Below are 17,874 nucleotides of genomic sequence, written 5' to 3'. Positions count from 1 at the left end.
TGTTTGGGTGCCAGTCAGAAGCCATTCAACCTGAACTTGCCGTGGATCACACCCAAGTTTACGCTAATGTAGTTACAGGTGGTTAAAAGCTAAAATGTATCATTTACCGCTCGTTTATAGAGCAATGTAATCATCTTACAGGGTGGACTAGAGACTGAGTTTGTTTTGTAGATAGCTTTGGAAACGGCTTTACTTTGCATGGAATTTCATAGAAGTTGACATGTTATGAAGTAAGTTTCAAAGTTTTGTGTTCGTCAGAGAGAATTTGACAGTAAGAACTTGAAATATTTAACTTTTTGTAATTAATGAATAAGATTGTTACCAGTAGATCTGGGGGATAATTTCATAAAGTTTTGAATCATACATTTTCTGCTTACTGCGGAGCTACGCTTAGCACATTTTCTATTTGATAACCATTGATTTGCTGTAAGCAAAAACAGCTAATTTGCTGGCGGTTCTTGTAAGTGGATTGAGTGACAACATAATGCAAGTTATTCATTGTGAACCTGTGCTAATTTTTGGGGATTGTTTGTTAAGTAGGATTATAAAAGTGATCTCACAAGTTTGCTTAGCGCTTAACAGCTTTATGAAATTAGGCCCTGTCATTTTGTCCAGATAAAGCAATTTGGGCTGTGGCTTGTCCCTGCATTGGAACATGGGAATTTGCAGAGAGATGAAATCAATTAATGTAGTGACCAATTTCGCCAGGGCCGAATTCTTAATGTCTGTATGTAAGGAAACAAATTTGCTAAGCATAGAAAAGTGTTGCTTAACAGAAACTGATTACCAGCCAAAACTAACATGAAGTTAACATTTTTGTGACTGGTGCCCCACTCAATTTTTGCTTAGCAAAGAAATTTGTTAAGCAACCGTTTCTGCTTCACAGCTTTATGAACTTGAGCTCAGCTCTTAGTTGCTTCATCTGGACATAGCCTTAGGTAGTACAGCTAGCCCACATTTTCTTATATTATGGGCTTTTGTGTTCAAAAACAATTGTCATATTTGTATTAAAAATTACTTCTTGATGTACCATTTATAGATAAGACAGTAATTTCATACTTGACAAAACATAACAACAACAAAAACAATGCAACAATTTTACACAACATTGTGTTGCCAACATGTTGGTTTAACATTGCCATTACACTGTGCTTAATACACAGTCATTGAAATTAAAAATGATTAAATGGTTAAATGCATGTATTTCTGAAAAAAAGATGTGTAACAATAAATGTAAGCAGCTGTTAAAAGAGAACTCAAAGTGTCCAATTTTGAGCAAGGCATTATTTTGTCCTTTAGTTTCGTACTAATTAATTCTCACATATTTTTTCAGCTGACATTTGAAGTATGCATTTGACGCCATTTCAGTAAGCAAGTCTCCTAATGCAACAATATACAGCAGGCCTCGAAATAAACCACGCCATTTGCAGTGGTGCCTTGTGCTGTTCGAATACAAATTTATATTTTTTGCGAGTGCCCCTTACCAGAGAAAAATTGCTGTGCCCCTTAAGTTCACTAGAGCCTGGATCAGTGCAGACAGTGAGCATTTCTATCATAACGAAACATGTGCTTACCAGAATGGCGCCCATGCCTCATTTCAGGTTCTAACAATCGCTAGAGCTCCAGTTACCTATCTTGCAGCTCTAGTTATTTCGATTGAAAATAATCACTGCACAAAAGCTTTAAATGGCATTTGCTAAAAGCACCGTTTTATTAACTACCACACAGAAATGTGAACTACAGTATTTCATCTAATATGATAGCTTAAGTTAATAACTACATATACACAGCAAAGTTATCTACAATCTAACTTACCAATTTTATTTTCTATAATATAATAGTATAGTACTATTAAGCACAGATAGAAAAAATAGACTTTTGAGGATTTTTAAGGCACATTTTGAATATCACATCTAGATGCTTTTTTATGTGCAGAAGATTTGTTACATTGCGATCATTGATGGTAAATCTATCACAAAAAACACAAATAAGTTTTCAAAATGGCAGGTTTTTTTCTTTATTTTGTTATTGATGTTATTTGAGGTCGATTTTATATTCTTCATAGAGACAAATGCCCCAATGCTCCTGGTTAATCTTTGCCTCGGTGCCCTTTGGAATGTCCATGTGGGAATGTGTTACCTTCTCATTAAAGTGCCATTTACAAAGGTAACACTTTCTTGCCCATTCAAGAGTGTTTTCCATTGCCTTTGTGCCCCTTTGAATGTACTGTGTAAGGTTTAGCAAAACCGTTGGTTCGCAGAGGTAACGGATTTGCCTCCATGCCCCATGTCAATGTTTTACTCACACGGTGTTCCCGCAAAACTTACTAGATTGTATCTCCACCATGCAAAGTTTCAAGTCCTACTCATGTACATGGTGTTACTGTAAACCTTACTACATTGGTCTCCACCATGTAAGGTTTCAAATCCTACTCATGTACAAGGTGTTTCTGCAAACCTTACCGTATCAACTTGAAAAGTTTCTAGTCTTACAGTCTAAAAACTAAAAACAAACTCAATCATAAAAAGTGAGCCGTATGAAGGAAAGATATTCTTTCACACAACATGGTGCATGAATAAAAAAATTATTCATGTTTTGTTTTCTGAAATCTCTGGCACAGATTTGTGTTGAGCAATAATTTCTGTTCATGCACCACCTGTTTCTTGCTCACATTTAGCAGGCTTACAAGTTTGTTTCTCCAGCGCAAGAGAACATTTTGAAAAGTGGAATTGATGACCGATTATGAAAATGGTGCATCTAAAAACCAAAATTTAATTACGTATTAAATTACTAAGGGAGCAAATATGCTCCATGATTAATTACAAAAAATGTACCACACATTTCCATCCCATGGCTACGATACAAAAATTTTAGCAAAATCTCTTTTAAAGTTCATCTTTCAACCTTGGAATTTACTGAAGGACCATTCAATGTCCTTCATCATTATCAAAACAATCTCAACCAGTTATACGCTGAATATAGCCATGGGATGGAATTATGCGATACTCCAAATTACCTGTGAAAGAATATTGGTACACTTAAAACAGTGTGATATGCGAAAGTGAAAAACTAAGATTTTCACCACTTTTTATAAAAGCTATTGCGTTTTCTCTGACAATTAGTGAGGTTCGAGAGTTTGCCTGGAGAAGTAAGTATTCATATATTCTATGTGGTAAAAGTTGACATCCTTTGTAAATACCAAAACCTCATTAGTTAAACAAATAACTTCCGTTTAATTTGCAGGATTTAGTTCGGCCTTGGAATGTTGCTGAATTTGTTGTGGGTGCCTACCCATTGAAACCAATACTAAAGTCTGGATAAAAATTCTTTTCCTTTCTCTTTTCTTGTTCTGTGTGAGGTGACATTTAAAATAATCAATAAAAAACTCACTGCATAAATTGCAAGAATTGTGACCACATGTAGACAATTCCTAAGCATTTGTGTCCTCCAACTACTTTGTCATGGAAAGTTCAGAAAAACCTAAGTACAACTAAAAAGCAGCTTTTATTCAACGTTTCATTTCTGCAATCTTAATTTGTTTTTGAGCCAAGAAATATTTACAAGCTAAAATAGTACATTTGTCTACAAAGTTTACTTGGATATACTTATCATAGCAAGATGCAAAATGTACCTCAATGGCTTTCTAATGATTAAGTAGCATGACCTCACCAGCACAAGGCCCTTCTATACAAGATGAAACCTACAGGAATGTTTTAATTTCAGTACCCCCTACCACTATTTCGTACCGACTCTACACGTCTTCAGCTGTGTGGTTCCCCGTATCATCAGTTGGTAAGCCTACCATGGGATGAAACTCAGATGGGAGTCCAGTCTCTTGTTGTGACATTGGAGTTAACGTTGCTGAAGAAGAAAGAATAGAGAGTTGATAACAGTGTACAGAACAGTACACGTAACACTATGGCCATTTTCGAAACCACGGCTTGGGCTTTGGACTCGGCTTCAGGCTCCGCCCTCTCGTCTGAAACCCTGAGCGTGTATACGCAAAGCACCTGCAATTGTCAAAACAACTGCGGGGCCAAGCTAGCCTGAGACAAATCCAAAGCCAAATCCAGTCGTTTCGAAAAGGGCCTATGCTTCAAAGTCAGTTTGATTGTAGTTAAAATAGTGTGGCGTACTCGGTATGGTGTCAGACAGTTTGGATAAAACGTCTTACCCTTTTTTTTATACTTGAACATCCACAACCCACAACCGATGAGGATGACCACTATAACTGCTACTATCAAACATATCGGTATTATCCAATATGGTCCACCCCTCGCTTCACTCCCTAAAAATGAAAAGATGATTCTAAATTAATAACTTGGCAAAGGTGAATCAAACGGTACATAGGCCTGATACTTCACGATTGCCTCCATGCCTCCTGGTCATTGCCTCGGTGGCCTTGAAATGCTCCAGTAGAAATTTACAATTTCCTCATAGGGTGCCCTTTACCAAGGAGACAATGCCTTGGTGCCCTTGCCCTTTAAAAACGAAGCATACAGGCCTGAGTTATCTTTGGGCTCTCTTTATAAATGCATGAATGTCATGTACCATTGGCTACAAGTTCTGCTTCGTAAAATATGAAACAAATATGAAGCGTGAATGAATAGGTTTTTGCCAAGTACCCCTACCCCAAATCACTTCTAACTTTACACAGCTCCAGCTGTGTCACGCTGTTTCCATTTAGTTGTTTGTAGCCATTTTCCATTTGCAAGGACACTTCAATCCAAAAATCCTTAAGTCCATGGGAATCTTTTGAAGGGGCACCAAGGCCAAGAACAGGGCAACAGACCAGGCCTTGGCCTGTGTGACATTCTGCAAGCCTGCATTTCCTGAGCACATTGATATAGGCTTGAGATGCCTTTTTTACTGTACCTTTGTTGTCATCATTTGTCTGGCTGGTAGAGCCCATCCCAGTGGCCTGGCTGGTAGAGTCCATCCCAGTGGCAGACGAGTACGTCATTGCGGATGATGGTTGGAGTTTTGTGGAGCTCTGTACGTCAGGCTGCGGGGCAGTAATTCCACTTAAGGAGGATTGGACAGTTGGGATTACTCCAAGTTCTGTCAATAAAAGAAGACATATTTTTAATTTTTTTGAATTGTATGGCAGAATTTAAATTTAAAATCAAAACATATTATAGATGGTTATTTGAGTCAATCAGGTTGGCATATTGTGTTATCTTTCTCTTGCCTTTCACCTCAAGAATCCCAGTTCGATTCACACCAAGGGGGCACTAAGTGCATTGGGTTTTGAGTCCCTGTCTGACTGTGTGTGTTTTCCCTGAAATAACTTTCTCTGGGGTTTTCTTCCTACATCTGAAACTAAAACTTCCTTCCTTGTCTTCCCTCCTTAGGGTTCTAAGACTAGTATAGTGATTAAGTTTGCTTGGCTTCACAACCAGAATTAATAAAAAGGAAATGTAAAAACTGTAGCAGAATTCCATTTGTAGCAGATAGGAGGGTAACCCATTGTTGGGCTGTTTTTGTTCTCTTAACATCTGCTTGATATGATATGTTAAGAGAGCCTTAACAGCCCAACAAGGTGGGCTAGAGGAGGGGGAACTCACCACGACATGTGACACAGTGTGGGTCCTGCGCTTCTGGTGTACAAGATGTACACCTCACACATGTCCGGACATTCTCTTCCCATACATAGTCGGCACCAAGTTCATCCTGGCAGATCTTGTTCTTGTCCGGGGGTCTAACTCCTTGGAAATAAAAGAAATAATATTAAATGTAATGGTGACCGTTACTGTTCTTTGTTTGCACTGGGATAACACTTGTACTCATAAATTAATGAGACAGCAAAGTGACACCCAATAATAGGATTGGTAGGCCTAATCCCAGTGTCATTAGCCAGAGGGAGGTGTGGGTGTCTTTTGGACACCCCAGTTATAAATGTGTACACCCCCGTTTATGCAACATTGAAATGCACAAATCCCTGATACATAGGCCTACTATATTTCTGCTTTCTCCAAAAATAATGTCGAAAGGATGCTTGGTATATAATTTGGAAGTATTTCCGCAGGATCCTGCCACCACTTATTCACTCGTAAAGGCATTTTTTATAGCCATTTAAAAAGTGGTGGCGGGATACAGACATTTCCCCCATAATATGCTTTCATGTTCTGTATAATGATGCAACTTACTACTACTGGTTAACATGTGACGTGCAAAGCATGTTTCAGCTGTCATTAGCATTACGAATAACACCAAGTTTCTGCTTTTAGCAAACATCGTCAGACCGTGGGTTGACAGACCAATGACTCGGAGTCGAGGGAAGACAATACTATAAACAATAAGTGTTTTTAGTACCTCCAACCAACCACGAGTATTTTTAATTAAAGGTAATTCGTCTGGTTCGTATCATTCATGTACTGAGCATGCCGAGTGGCATAATAATTGTGGCATAAAATGGCATTATGACAAAAAGGCAAAAATTATTCGTGCAATTGAGCAACAGTTCCCAATTTTATGGGACATTCCCATTAGTCAACCGGGGCCTCTTGCAACATACCTATGTACCTCCCCACCTTAAAGGCCGGGTACAGGTCTGGTTTTTACTAACAAAACAGTTGCTGGCAGTGTAAGCACTTAATGTAAGCCACCATATACATAAACTGACAAACCTGTAGAAGTTTGAGATCGATCAGCCATCTGGGTCCCGAGAAAATAGTGAAAAACCGATTACACATTTTGCATGAAATCATTGAATAGCCACGCACGGTCCAGGCTTGCAAATTTCCCTGTATAGATTTTTGAATATCGCCCTCATGCGTCTCAGCGCCGTTGGTACACTCATTCCCATTCAGGCTTTAGGGCGGAGGTGGCCGGCCGTTTGCGGTCGTCTACTGAAAGGCCACTGAAGGGTCATCCGCATATATAATGAGCTCTTTCACGTACGGCCATGCAACTGCACGTCGTGTGTGTGTGTGGAAATGTGTATGTACTGCGTGTAGGTGTACGTGTATAGACCATGTTACCCTTGTACAGTCAGTCGGATGCATGACCGTTATCAATAAATAATAAGCTTGGAGAACATGTTTTCAAAAATTCATTTCGGGAAAATAAAACACTGTAACGAAAAAAAAACATCACACAACGAAGCGATAATGTTTTATTGTACCTAGAAAATTAATAACACGATTTTTTGTGTTAAAAATACAGAAATATGAGACCAAAAACATCACGGATTTTGTGCAGAAATAAGGGTCTCCGTAAGTCGTTTTTATAATATTTAAAACACAGCTATTCGCTGCGTATCTTATGAGCTTCTGCTTGGAGGACACGTTTTCAAAAATTCATTTCGGGAAAATTAAACACTGTAACGAAAAAAAACATCACACAACGAAGCGATAATGTTTTATTGTACCTAGAAAATTAATAACACGATTTTTTGTGCTAAAAATACAGAAATATGAGACCAAAAGCATCACGGATTTTGAGAAGAAATAAGGGTCTCCGTAAAAGTCATTTTCATAATATTTAACTAAATTGGGCAGAATAATTTTCCTTAATGAGTGTTAGATACACTATTCATCTAGTATTTTACTATGTTCGTTTTTCCTAAGGAAACCCAAAACAGTCAAAAACCTTTACAGAATATGTCTTCGTCAGCGTAATCGTTTGAATCAAAATGTCCAGCATGGCTAAAAAATGAGAGCCCGATTGTGATTGGTCAGACTGTACTACGTTGCCTTCTTGACTAATCAGCTGCTGCGTAAGAAAACGCTAGGCAAGTTGATTGTGTGCGGCTTCCTACTTACTACGAGAAATCTGAAAGCTGTGTTTGGTAAACAGTGAGGTACCAGACTATTTAGCGTCTCGTGGTTTCGTTGTGAAGAAAAACTTGTACCCCATTGCCAGTCAGCTACTGGGAAAACAGTTTTGTTTTTCTTACATTTGGTCTCACAAACTTTTCACTTTAACTTTTCACTCAACAAATAACAATTTTAAAGCATTTTTCAGATGCTAAAAAAATCTCATTGGTTTATACTCTTATTTCAGATGCACTATTTTCTTGTAAGGCATCACCGTCACGAGCCCAATCCCACATATTCATTTATTTATTTATTTATTTGCACCTCTTGTGGGGGTTCAGTAGTCAAATTAATAGTTTTTAATACCAACAAAATGAAAACTCTGTCACACTTTTTCCTGTTTTATGGAAACATTTATTTGTTTTCGGTTTCTTCTTTCAGCAGCATGAATGTCTCACACAGTTACCAACATTTCCATGTACACACAATTATATAAAACAGAAACAATACAATTATATAAAAGATTTACACACAAGTATTGTGGCAGTACAATTAAAAGTAATTGCAGGGACACCCAAGTAATTAGGAGACCTGTTAATTACCCAAGTTAAAATACTTTCCACTTGATACTTATTTTCTTGCTTTTTGTAGTATCACATCCAACTTGTAATACAACTGTTAGGACATTTTGGAATGTTTAGTATTGCATAAAATAAGTTAAATATTAATAATGAAAACCCTGTAAAGCAATCATATGAACATTGCTTTTTACCTTCAAGGTACATTTTTGTATTACACAGAATCGGTAAGGATACAAAAATGTTGCTTTATTTCAGTTTTGACAATGAAATTCATACCAGAGACATTCTTTTCTGTGAAAAACTTCCCTCTGAAATTAAGTCATGTTCGACAAAACTGAATCTGAAAACCTCAAGAAAAAAGAAAAAAGGCATTAGCTGATCCCATCACATTCACTACTACTATTTTGTCAGCTCTACCAATCCTGTATAGTACCTTAAACACAAAAATCAGACACCTAAGTCCATGTACCTTGCTATAATAAATAACAAATAACATTAAGGGACACAGATTGGTTTTTGTCTATGTGACAGCCAAACCAAATTTTAAAAAATATCACCATAATATGTTCACATAAACATAGAGTTCATCAATGTTTAGCGCTACCAACCACATATCTGGCAACAGCGGAACGATTCATACATGAATCAAATTGTTTCTCAGCTTCACATATTTTCTGATGACCAATTGTCCAAACCATATCATTTCGAAAATAATCTTTTCTCAAAACTATCAACAGCTGCAGTGTTTCCTACAAAGTATCAAGTAACTTTTTTATGGTCATTATTTGTTGAAGTATTTACATATCTATGACACTACATTTCAAGGAAAATTTTTCCGATTTTGCAAGAAATATGTTGCTCCTGGCTGGGTTACAACATCAGGAAGAAACCAGTCACTGTTTAAGTTCCTCGGCAAGTACCTCGTGAAGGAATCGCCCAATACTTTAACTTGAAAAAACGGTAGGTCATCAAGAGTGCTAGGCCTGAAATTGGAGGGAAATAGAAACAATAAGATAAATTTTCATTTTACTAAACTGTTGTTTTAACCAAGCCACATTAGAAAAAAGAAAAAACTAACCTTTTCTCCCCAACCAAACTTACCATGATTCAATTTTCTTCAAACAAATTTACAATACAAAATAAGCATGACCGGGGCCTAATTTCATGGCTCTGCTTACCGCAGTATTTTGTGCTTGCGATCACCATTACTTCACTTACTGTGCAAGCGCAGAATTTTTGCGCTAGCGGTGTAAGCGAATAATGACTAGTATTTTAGTAACGTCGAGTACACGCGTGCACATGCAAAAATTCACTGTTAACCTGTTAAATACGCTTGACATACGCGCAGAATTCCCTGCTTAAGTAAGCGCTGACTCTTTGCTTACGTTACGGTAAGCAGAGCCATGAAATTGGGCCCAGATACGAGCCAAAAATTTCATAAAATCTAAGTAAACTACTGTCTGATCTGATAAAACTGAACGCTGAAATTTACTTGCATTTTTACACATCAATTTCAATAAAAAAGAAAACAAAGAAGGCTTAATCAGATTGGAGTACCTCGAGGTGAATTACTGAAACAAACTCTGACTAAAAAGGCTTTAAGTAGTGACATCTTTCATCATAAGACTGCGGCAAAACAAAACAAAAATCAGTTACATGTATGTTTTCTTTTTTATTTATTTGTTTTCACCTAAAAAAGCTACTTTCAACATGCATAAATTGTTTAAAGTGCACAAAACATTGTTCTACCTAAAGTATTGTAAAGCCCGGTTCATACTTCCTGGGAATGCAAATGCGAAGCGAATGTTGACGTCACAAATTCGCAACAAATATTCGCGGAAGTTGGCCTGTGCTCGACTCTTGCAAATATTCGCAGCGAAAACGGAGTTGTGACGTCAAATTCACGCCATAGTCGTTTCGCTTTCGCATTCGTAGGAAGTTTAACGTACTCTAGCACTAGCAGGATGGCTGTTAGAAAAAGGTCAAGATTAATTTCAACTGAAAAATGTCAGCCATTTTTTGTTTTTAGGTGGCCACTTTAGGAAGAAATAAAACTATTTTAAAAATTGCAAAGATTAATTTATTAGTCAATTTTATTATCTTTGCAATGCAAAAACAGAGAAGCATACTGAACTTACAATCCAGAGGAAATCGAGTCACTGTCTTCAAAGAATTCATCTTAACCGTTGGTAGTTCCCACAGGGTTGCTGAAAAAGAGAAAGCCACACCAATAAATTTCTTTAAAAAACTTTTTTTATAGTCTCGTCTTGTCATGTTAGATGCCTTGCAAATAAACTGCATTTACTCTGCCACATAACTATCTTTTGTTTTCCTTTTGTGATTGAGCTTTCACCTCAACCATCACATAACCTTTTAAAATAAATCAACACCTTTGAGTTTGACTTGTGTTTGATGAACCACCCTCGATAACCAATTAAAAAACATTCCTGGTTTCATCCATTTGATAGAGAAAATGTTTATCACAACTTGTTTTTTTGATACAAACATTACTTATCTTGGAAAGTCTAACACAAATCTGATAACTTACATTTTAATTAAAACAGAGGGAAGGGTTTGTTGTTCATGGAACTCCTTATCCACAGGTGTTGAAACAGCATGGTAGAGTAGGCCTATCTAGATGCACTGCCACCACTAGGACTAAAATGTAGGAATAAAAAAATAGCTTATTTTCAGTGACTGACTGAACAAATTCACAGAGACAGAGGCCAGTCTCAGTTTTTGTCTGGCTTTTTTTTCAAGGCCCTAAAATTTTAACAAGGTGAAAGAGAAATAATTTCGTAAAACTGTCAAAATCATGAGTTCACAGAGATTTCAGAGTGCTTTTGACGTAGCTAAAACTGTGACCAACGATACTATTATTAGTGGTATCGTTGGAATGCCACACGAAGATTTTCCGATTTGACGGTGAAGATTTTCTTACTGAAAAAAAAAAAAAAAAATCAGATGATGAAATGACAAGTTTGTTGGATTCTAAATTAAACAAAATACTCACTTCATTGGGCTTGAACTGGCCATAGTGCTGGTCTCAGGCATGACTTAGCTTACGTGTGTGTGTTCGTGCGTGTGTCTAGGGCAGCAACGTGGCCAACTCATCGACGTGAATAACACTACAACCTCATATGCTTGGCTCATCTCCACGGAGGGTTAATTTGGTGCGCTTTGCGCGGCGAGATCGATCATCCTTGAGAACGACGTTTGCTGCGAACCAGTAACCGACCGTTCGCGAATTATTTACGCGTGCCGAATTGAGAAAACAAAATAACTATTATTGGTCGTGTGAGGGCAGTATCTACGAAATTGATTCAAAAAATTAATAAAACGCTACCGGAGCGATAAAGTCCGATCGGAAAATTACTTTTCTTTCTTTCTCATCAAATATGGCATTATGGACGGAAATATTTCAAGGGATGTTTTCTACTATCATTATCATTAGACCGTGTAAGTATTATGTAAATCTGTGATCTTAGGAATTTTTTACGAGGTTTTTTCTTACCAATTCTGTACCCCCCCTTTAAATATGGACCGGTCAGGGGCAAGAGAAGAAGTTGCCCAATCATGCCTGTTGGAAAGGGGTAATCCCCTTACCTGATCGTAGGACTTGACACGATTATAGTGGGGTTTGCAACCCTTTCACCCAGCTCCTTCGATCTCATCTTACCCTTATGCTTCGGGTTGAGGTGGTGGTCGAGACATTACGAGCTAGTAAAGGTGTACCTCCTCCCGCCGCCGGCCCGCACACACCCCTTTCACGCGCGCGCCCCTGGCCAGCTGCATCAGCGCCCTCTGTTGTCAAATGTGAACCAGCTCGGTTAAAATGAGAATAGTATATGGATGGACTTGAATTTTTTAAACCTTATGTGCAGTTTTCTGATGTTTAGCCATATTTGAAAAAGCTATAGCTGTGTTCACTTTATTAATTTTTATTCTGTAAGTGTAACTTTTGAAGAAGAAAAAAACCCGTAATTAATTGAAACGGTTTGATGAAGATTGACCAATGAAAACGATCGTATCTGAAAGCCGTTGGGTGTTACCACGTGTGATTCCAAAAAGCGCCCAGTTTCAAAGACAAAATGGACGCCATCAATGTGTCTCGATTTAGTCTGTGCTTTGCCTTTAGAAGTGTCCAATAAATTGAAGTTTTTACGGGATATCCATTGACCCGACCTCAAAGGAGTGATGGTGAGTTACTTATTTGATTTTAATAATGAGGATTTGGATATAATGGATTTTTACACCAAGAGTTTGACTTGAGAATGTGTGGCCCGTATCGACCCAAAATGCCAGTCCGTCCACAAACCACGTCATTCGGGTCATCTTCCTACGACGAGTTGACTTGGATACGAGAGGCCTCTCGTACCCTAGTCAACTCGTACCCAAGTCAACTCGTACCCAGGTTAACTCGTACCCAAATCAACTCGTATCTTCCTACCCAAATAAATTGTTGCAAAAAATAGTTAATGAATGGCCTGACGTTTTGAGCTAAGTCTTTCTCAAAGTCTTTCTCAAAGTCATTTAAGCAACATATAAGCAACAACAAATACATGTAGTAGTCTATTTCCACACGCAGTGCGCAAGTTAGCGTAGATGTATCCGGCAGGATATTTTGCTGACTGAACCAATGGAGATGAGATGGAGAAGTCGAAGCCTTTGAAAGTTTGACAACACAACAAACATAGGTAAACTAACTGAAACCATTGAGAAAGTAGCTTATGTTTCACTTAGTTACCTGTTCATGTTTGTTGTGTTACCATATATCCTTCGAGAAAGACTCTGCCAGGGTCAAAACGTCAGGCCGGCCATTACCTAAGTAACCTAGCCCACCTTTTAAATAGATGTTAAATTTGCATCGGGATAAAGAATATTAATTTTTGGTTTTTACCCATATACACCGATGTGTGTAGCACTGTATACTCAGTATTTTCCCCGAGTCCTGTGAAAAAAATTACAGGCATTTTTTACTTGGGTGGGATTCGAACCCACGACCCTTGCAATTCTAGAGCAATGTCATACGCGATCTGTGCTTACTGCTTTGTGTACAAAACACATGTCCACGCGTCTGGGAACAGGGAAGCTCACACAGGGTACTAGTACTAGATCAACCATGGATCAACGACGTCTGGATTAAAAAATGTGTCATGCATGTATTAGAAAATGTGTATTTTCTTATGCTTTATATCAAAGGTGAAAACATTTTAGAAAAAAGGAAACATTAAGTATAAATTAGCCCACAAAATGGAAAAAATATTTTTACAGGAAACTCGGAGAACTTTTTTATTTCAAAGTGCCTTGGTGCCCTTCGCAACTTTTTAACTGGCCCTATGATGCCCCATGAAATTTCAAAAAAATGCCTTGGTGCCCCAAGTTTAAAAAAACCTGCCATGCCCCTTAAAAGCCGAAGTTTCGGAGATGTTAAATCATTCCTATCCTTTTCATACCTCCATCCCAGCTCCATGGGGAGTATGCAGCCAGTGCTGCCAAATATGTAGCGCACTAGGCTTACCAATCACAAAAATCACCTCTGCCCTGGGTGGAGAGAAGCAATTATAGTTACACACATGTAAGTGCCATGTTCAGGGACACAAGTTGTCAGCGTTTTCACGAAGAAGCACTCTACGTGCTTAAGGATGTTTTTTGCATTTTATTTGTTTTTTACATTATGTTGATTATGCATGAAGACCTACAATTCCGTGAAGTTTCAAAGCTCAAGACAGCTTTACTTTTTTAATTAAGCTCATTAGTGTTTTAATTTTTTGCTCAAACGTGGCAACTTTGGTTTCACGAACTAGCACCCTAACATGCATGTAGGCACTCGAGTCAAAGTGTGGTAAAAACCTTTTCACGAAGTAGCACGTAAGTTGTGTGAGCGCGCGCGCTGACCTTGTTTCAAAAAGTCATACAAAATACTGTGTTGTAGCATAGGCGAGTGCTACTTCGTGAAAACGTAAAAAGACATATTTTGCACTTTTTTGGTTTCACGAAGTAGCACGGATCTTCTCTCGTGTCTAGTTTCATAATTAATTATGCAAATGAGAAAAAAAAAAGATTAGATGTTAAGTTCAAGTCATTAAGTATCTACATTGAAAAATTGAGAGAGATTGAGTTCGGTGATCTTATTTTCTCAGCCATGCACCCTACTCTCTAAATGTTTAAATTTGTACTCATTCTTACATGTTTTGTTATCAACTTACAGATCAACTAGCGCAGACAGAGTGCAGATCTTCAATCATGATGGCTTGGCTGTCCATCGCACTCAGCAGAGATGTGTCAATCAATGAATGTAGTAGCATCGCAGAGTGGCCAGCAATCTATGACAGCTCACATCAAAAGGTACAGGAAAATGATTGAAATTGAACCATGGGTATAGTTTTTAGAATTGCAGCTTAAAGGGACACACCGGCCGAATTGGGCTATTTGGGCTACAAAATAGACTAAGATATGACTTCAACGGTCTTCCAGAAATGAAGAAGAAAAGTTCTTTACAAAAATCATCAAATTTAGCCGTTTTTGCGCATTTTAAGACGAAAACGCAGGTGATTGTAACCAAAAAGTGGTACAAACAATCACATGACCTTCCGGGCTAGTTTTACTTCCAGCCGTCTAAAAGTAACTTACATAACCAAATTTCAATCTTTTTTTTACAAAATTATTATCGAATAATTGACGAAAAAGATCATGTATTCAAATTATCGCTACAAAATGTAAATAATGGTGAAAAATCTAACGTAAGGTTCGCATTCAAAGAGTCTGTGTAACGGAAGCTTGTTATATGGCCCCACAGTGTGGAGCAATCTGAGCGTAAGCATCAGGGCATTATACCATACCGTGCATGCCGTGTCTCGTGGGGGGCTGGAGGTGTAATCCCAGGCGCTATGAACACAAGTGTGCGGGTCTCGCCATTAGCTTGGGAGGGTTTGGGAGCCAGATATCAAAGTACATGTTTGTTATCGTCGGTTTGTCAGTCGGTACAACTCGTGTCGATTCTGTTATTTCTTATGATCGCATAATGCTCTGATTTGTTTCACGGCTCCTAGTTTCTTTTTGTTATGAGTTTTCAGGTAATTAAAAAAGATTGATTATGTCAAAACGTAGGAATACCGCATTTTGTTATATTGACAGTGTTATTGTGTGAGTAGCTTAAAAAATCGTTTACAAATTTGTACGCATTCTTATATGTTTTGTCATCAACTTACAGATCAACTAACACTGACAGAGCTTCAGATCTTCAATCTTGATGGCTGGGCTGTCCATCGCACTCAACAGAGATGTGTCAATCAATCAATGTTGAAACACCGCAGAGTGGCCAGCAATATATGACAGCTCGCATCTAAAGGTACAGGAAAATGATTGAAATTGAACCATGGGTATAGTTTTTAGTATGGCAGCTTAATGCTGCTCTCACACTTTGGCAAATATGAACTTTTGATGGTGTCTCAAAGCGCTTCCAAGGTTATTAACCCTTTCAATTTTAGGCTCAAATTTGATCAAACTGCAGAACTTACCCCTTGTGATTTTTTCAATTTCAGGCTTAAATTTGATAAAACTGCAGGACTTGCCCCTTGTGATTTTTGTTTAATCTTAGGCCCAATCTTGTGTGGTGGTTGCTATTCCATCAGAGATGCTAAATCTTTTCTTTTTCTTTTTTTGTTGTTGTCTTTTACAGATCAAAATCCAGACAGAGAGTGTCGGATCTCACAAGGAGTCAGCGTCCATCACTGGTAGAGATGCACAACCTTTTTGGATCAAAATCTCGACAGCGAGTGTCGAACCTGTCAACGCCTTGAGCAGTCAATGAACCTTATTGCAGGTAAGCCTAAATTGTTTTACATTTTTGGCACTGATAGTAAAGTTTGCAATTTATAAGGAAAAACTTTTAATGCAAAAAATAGTTAATGGCCTGATGTTTCATCCCTAGCAGAGTCTTTCTCGAAGGCTAAATGACAACACAACAAACATGAACAGGTAACTAGGTGAAACATAAGCAGTGAAGTGGAAATACATGAATGGGGTTAGAAAGCATACAGAAAAAGCAAGAGGTAAACAGTGAATAGGGGGACAAAAGGGGGGTGAAGGGAAGGGACTGGCTTGACCACAGGAAGATGGAAACACAAAGGACAATATCAAAAGTGGGGAGGTGGGGTAAAAAAGTAATAGATTAGTGAATGAGGCTCAGGCTAAAAGGCTGTGGGGAAAAAGGAGACGGCAAAACAAAAGGTTAATTAGTCGTTTCGAAAAACTTTTAACTAACTATAAGTCCCGGTGTACCCAAATTTGACAAAACTGTTGGACTTACCCCTTGTGGTTTTTTTCAAATTTAGGGTCAAATTTGTGTGGTGATATCATCTCTGATGAATCTTTTCTTGTTCTTTTTGTCGTCTTCTACAGATCGTAATCCAGACAGAGAGTGTCGGATCTCACAAGGAGTCAGCGTCCATCACTGGTAGAGATGTACCACTATACTTTGTAATTATTTGTTTATTATAGGGATATAGTTAGAATTAATTGTGTGGTGAATCGCTGAATTTTGTTGTTGTGTGGTGATTTGCTGAATTTTTTTGCTGTGTGGTGAATCGCTCACACTTGTTGTGTGGTGAATCGCTCACACTTTTTGTTGTGTGGTGAATTGCTGACACTTTGTTATGTGGTGAATCGCTCTCACTTTTTGTTTTGTGTGGTGAATTGCTCACTTTTTGTTGTGTGGTGAATCGCTCACACTTTTTGTTGTGTGGTGGATCGCTCACACTTTTTGTTGTGTAATGAATCGCTGACACTTTTTGTTGTGTGGTGAATCGCTCACACTTTTTGTTGTGTGGTGAATTGCTCACACTTTTTGTTGTGTGGTGAATCGCTCACACTTTTTGTTGTGTGGTGAATTGCGCACACTTTTTGTTGTGTGGTGAATCGCTGACACTTTTTGTTGTGTGGTGAATCGCTGACAAATTTTGTTGTGTGGTGAATCACTACCACTAAGTTGTGTGGTGAATCGCTCACACTTCGCTCTATGTGATGATCCATTCTTCCTTGTGTGGTCAATCATCAAACTCACACATTGAAACGTTGTCAAAGGCTTAATTAGGAATTTCATTTAGCCATTTCAATTTAGATGTGCTGATGCGTGGAGTTGACATACTTGGTTGCCATATAGTGGAGCCGGATGGGAATTTTTCCCCAAGAGGGTATTAGATAGGCGGGGTTTTGCCCATCTCATACATCAGCAAGCAGGCATGCAATATCTGATTTTTTTGGTTTGGTTTTTTTTACCCATTGAAACAATTAAAAACACTGTACAAAATCTTGCTGTGCCTGGATTTCTGGAAATATGAATACTTTTATCAAAATACAGAGCTGCATGCCTGAAATAGGAGACACTTTAGTGTCTCAATTCTTAGGAGTCAAACAAAATTTGACTTAATATTTCCTGTTTAATTATTATTTGAATATTTTTGTAGGTTAGTCAACGTTTCAGGGTGTGCCACACTTCCTTTGTGTGTTGAGTAAGTAATAGAAACTTTCCT

General features: G+C 38.1%; 1 protein-coding gene and 2 long non-coding RNA genes across 3 annotated transcripts; 1 reads left to right on the top strand and 2 right to left on the bottom strand.

Moving 5' to 3' along the window:
* Nucleotides 1-844: 844 nt before the first annotated feature.
* On the bottom strand, nt 845-6,390 carry LOC117292781. Its single transcript, XM_033774934.1, has 5 exons — nt 6,150-6,390; nt 5,568-5,708; nt 4,876-5,061; nt 4,175-4,288; nt 845-3,861 (listed from the first exon to the last, which is right to left on the bottom strand). The coding sequence occupies exons 1-5, from the start codon at nt 6,235-6,237 to the stop codon at nt 3,752-3,754; spliced, it is 639 nt and encodes a 212-aa protein (XP_033630825.1). The 5' UTR covers nt 6,238-6,390; the 3' UTR covers nt 845-3,751.
* A 1,761-nt stretch (nt 6,391-8,151) lies between these two features.
* LOC117292782 lies at nt 8,152-11,464 on the bottom strand. Its single transcript, XR_004519319.1, has 4 exons — nt 11,355-11,464; nt 10,890-10,999; nt 10,480-10,548; nt 8,152-9,324 (listed from the first exon to the last, which is right to left on the bottom strand). It is a non-coding gene; the product is annotated as an uncharacterized LOC117292782 (long non-coding RNA).
* A 979-nt stretch (nt 11,465-12,443) lies between these two features.
* LOC117292130 lies at nt 12,444-15,676 on the top strand. Its single transcript, XR_004519259.1, has 3 exons — nt 12,444-12,541; nt 14,553-14,689; nt 15,555-15,676. It is a non-coding gene; the product is annotated as an uncharacterized LOC117292130 (long non-coding RNA).
* Nucleotides 15,677-17,874: the final 2,198 nt, after the last annotated feature.

The sequence above is a fragment of the Asterias rubens genome, chromosome 7 (genome assembly GCF_902459465.1).
Source record: "Asterias rubens chromosome 7, eAstRub1.3, whole genome shotgun sequence".
In the NCBI taxonomy this organism is placed as follows: domain Eukaryota; kingdom Metazoa; phylum Echinodermata; class Asteroidea; order Forcipulatida; family Asteriidae; genus Asterias; species Asterias rubens.
This window is presented reverse-complemented; position numbering and strand designations above follow the sequence as displayed.

What these genes read in the sequence shown, in the direction of transcription:
- LOC117292781 (XM_033774934.1), bottom strand. Translation starts at nt 6,237, where the DNA reads ATGTTTGCTAAAAGCAGAAACTTGGTGTTATTCGTAATGCTAATGACA. An exon ending in TCACATGTTAACCAGTAGTA is followed by an intron (nt 5,709 to 6,149) that starts GTAAGTTGCATC and finishes TTTATTTCCAAG; the next exon opens with GAGTTAGACCCCCGGACAAG. An exon ending in GACAAATGATGACAACAAAG is followed by an intron (nt 4,289 to 4,875) that starts GTACAGTAAAAA and finishes TTTCATTTTTAG; the next exon opens with GGAGTGAAGCGAGGGGTGGA.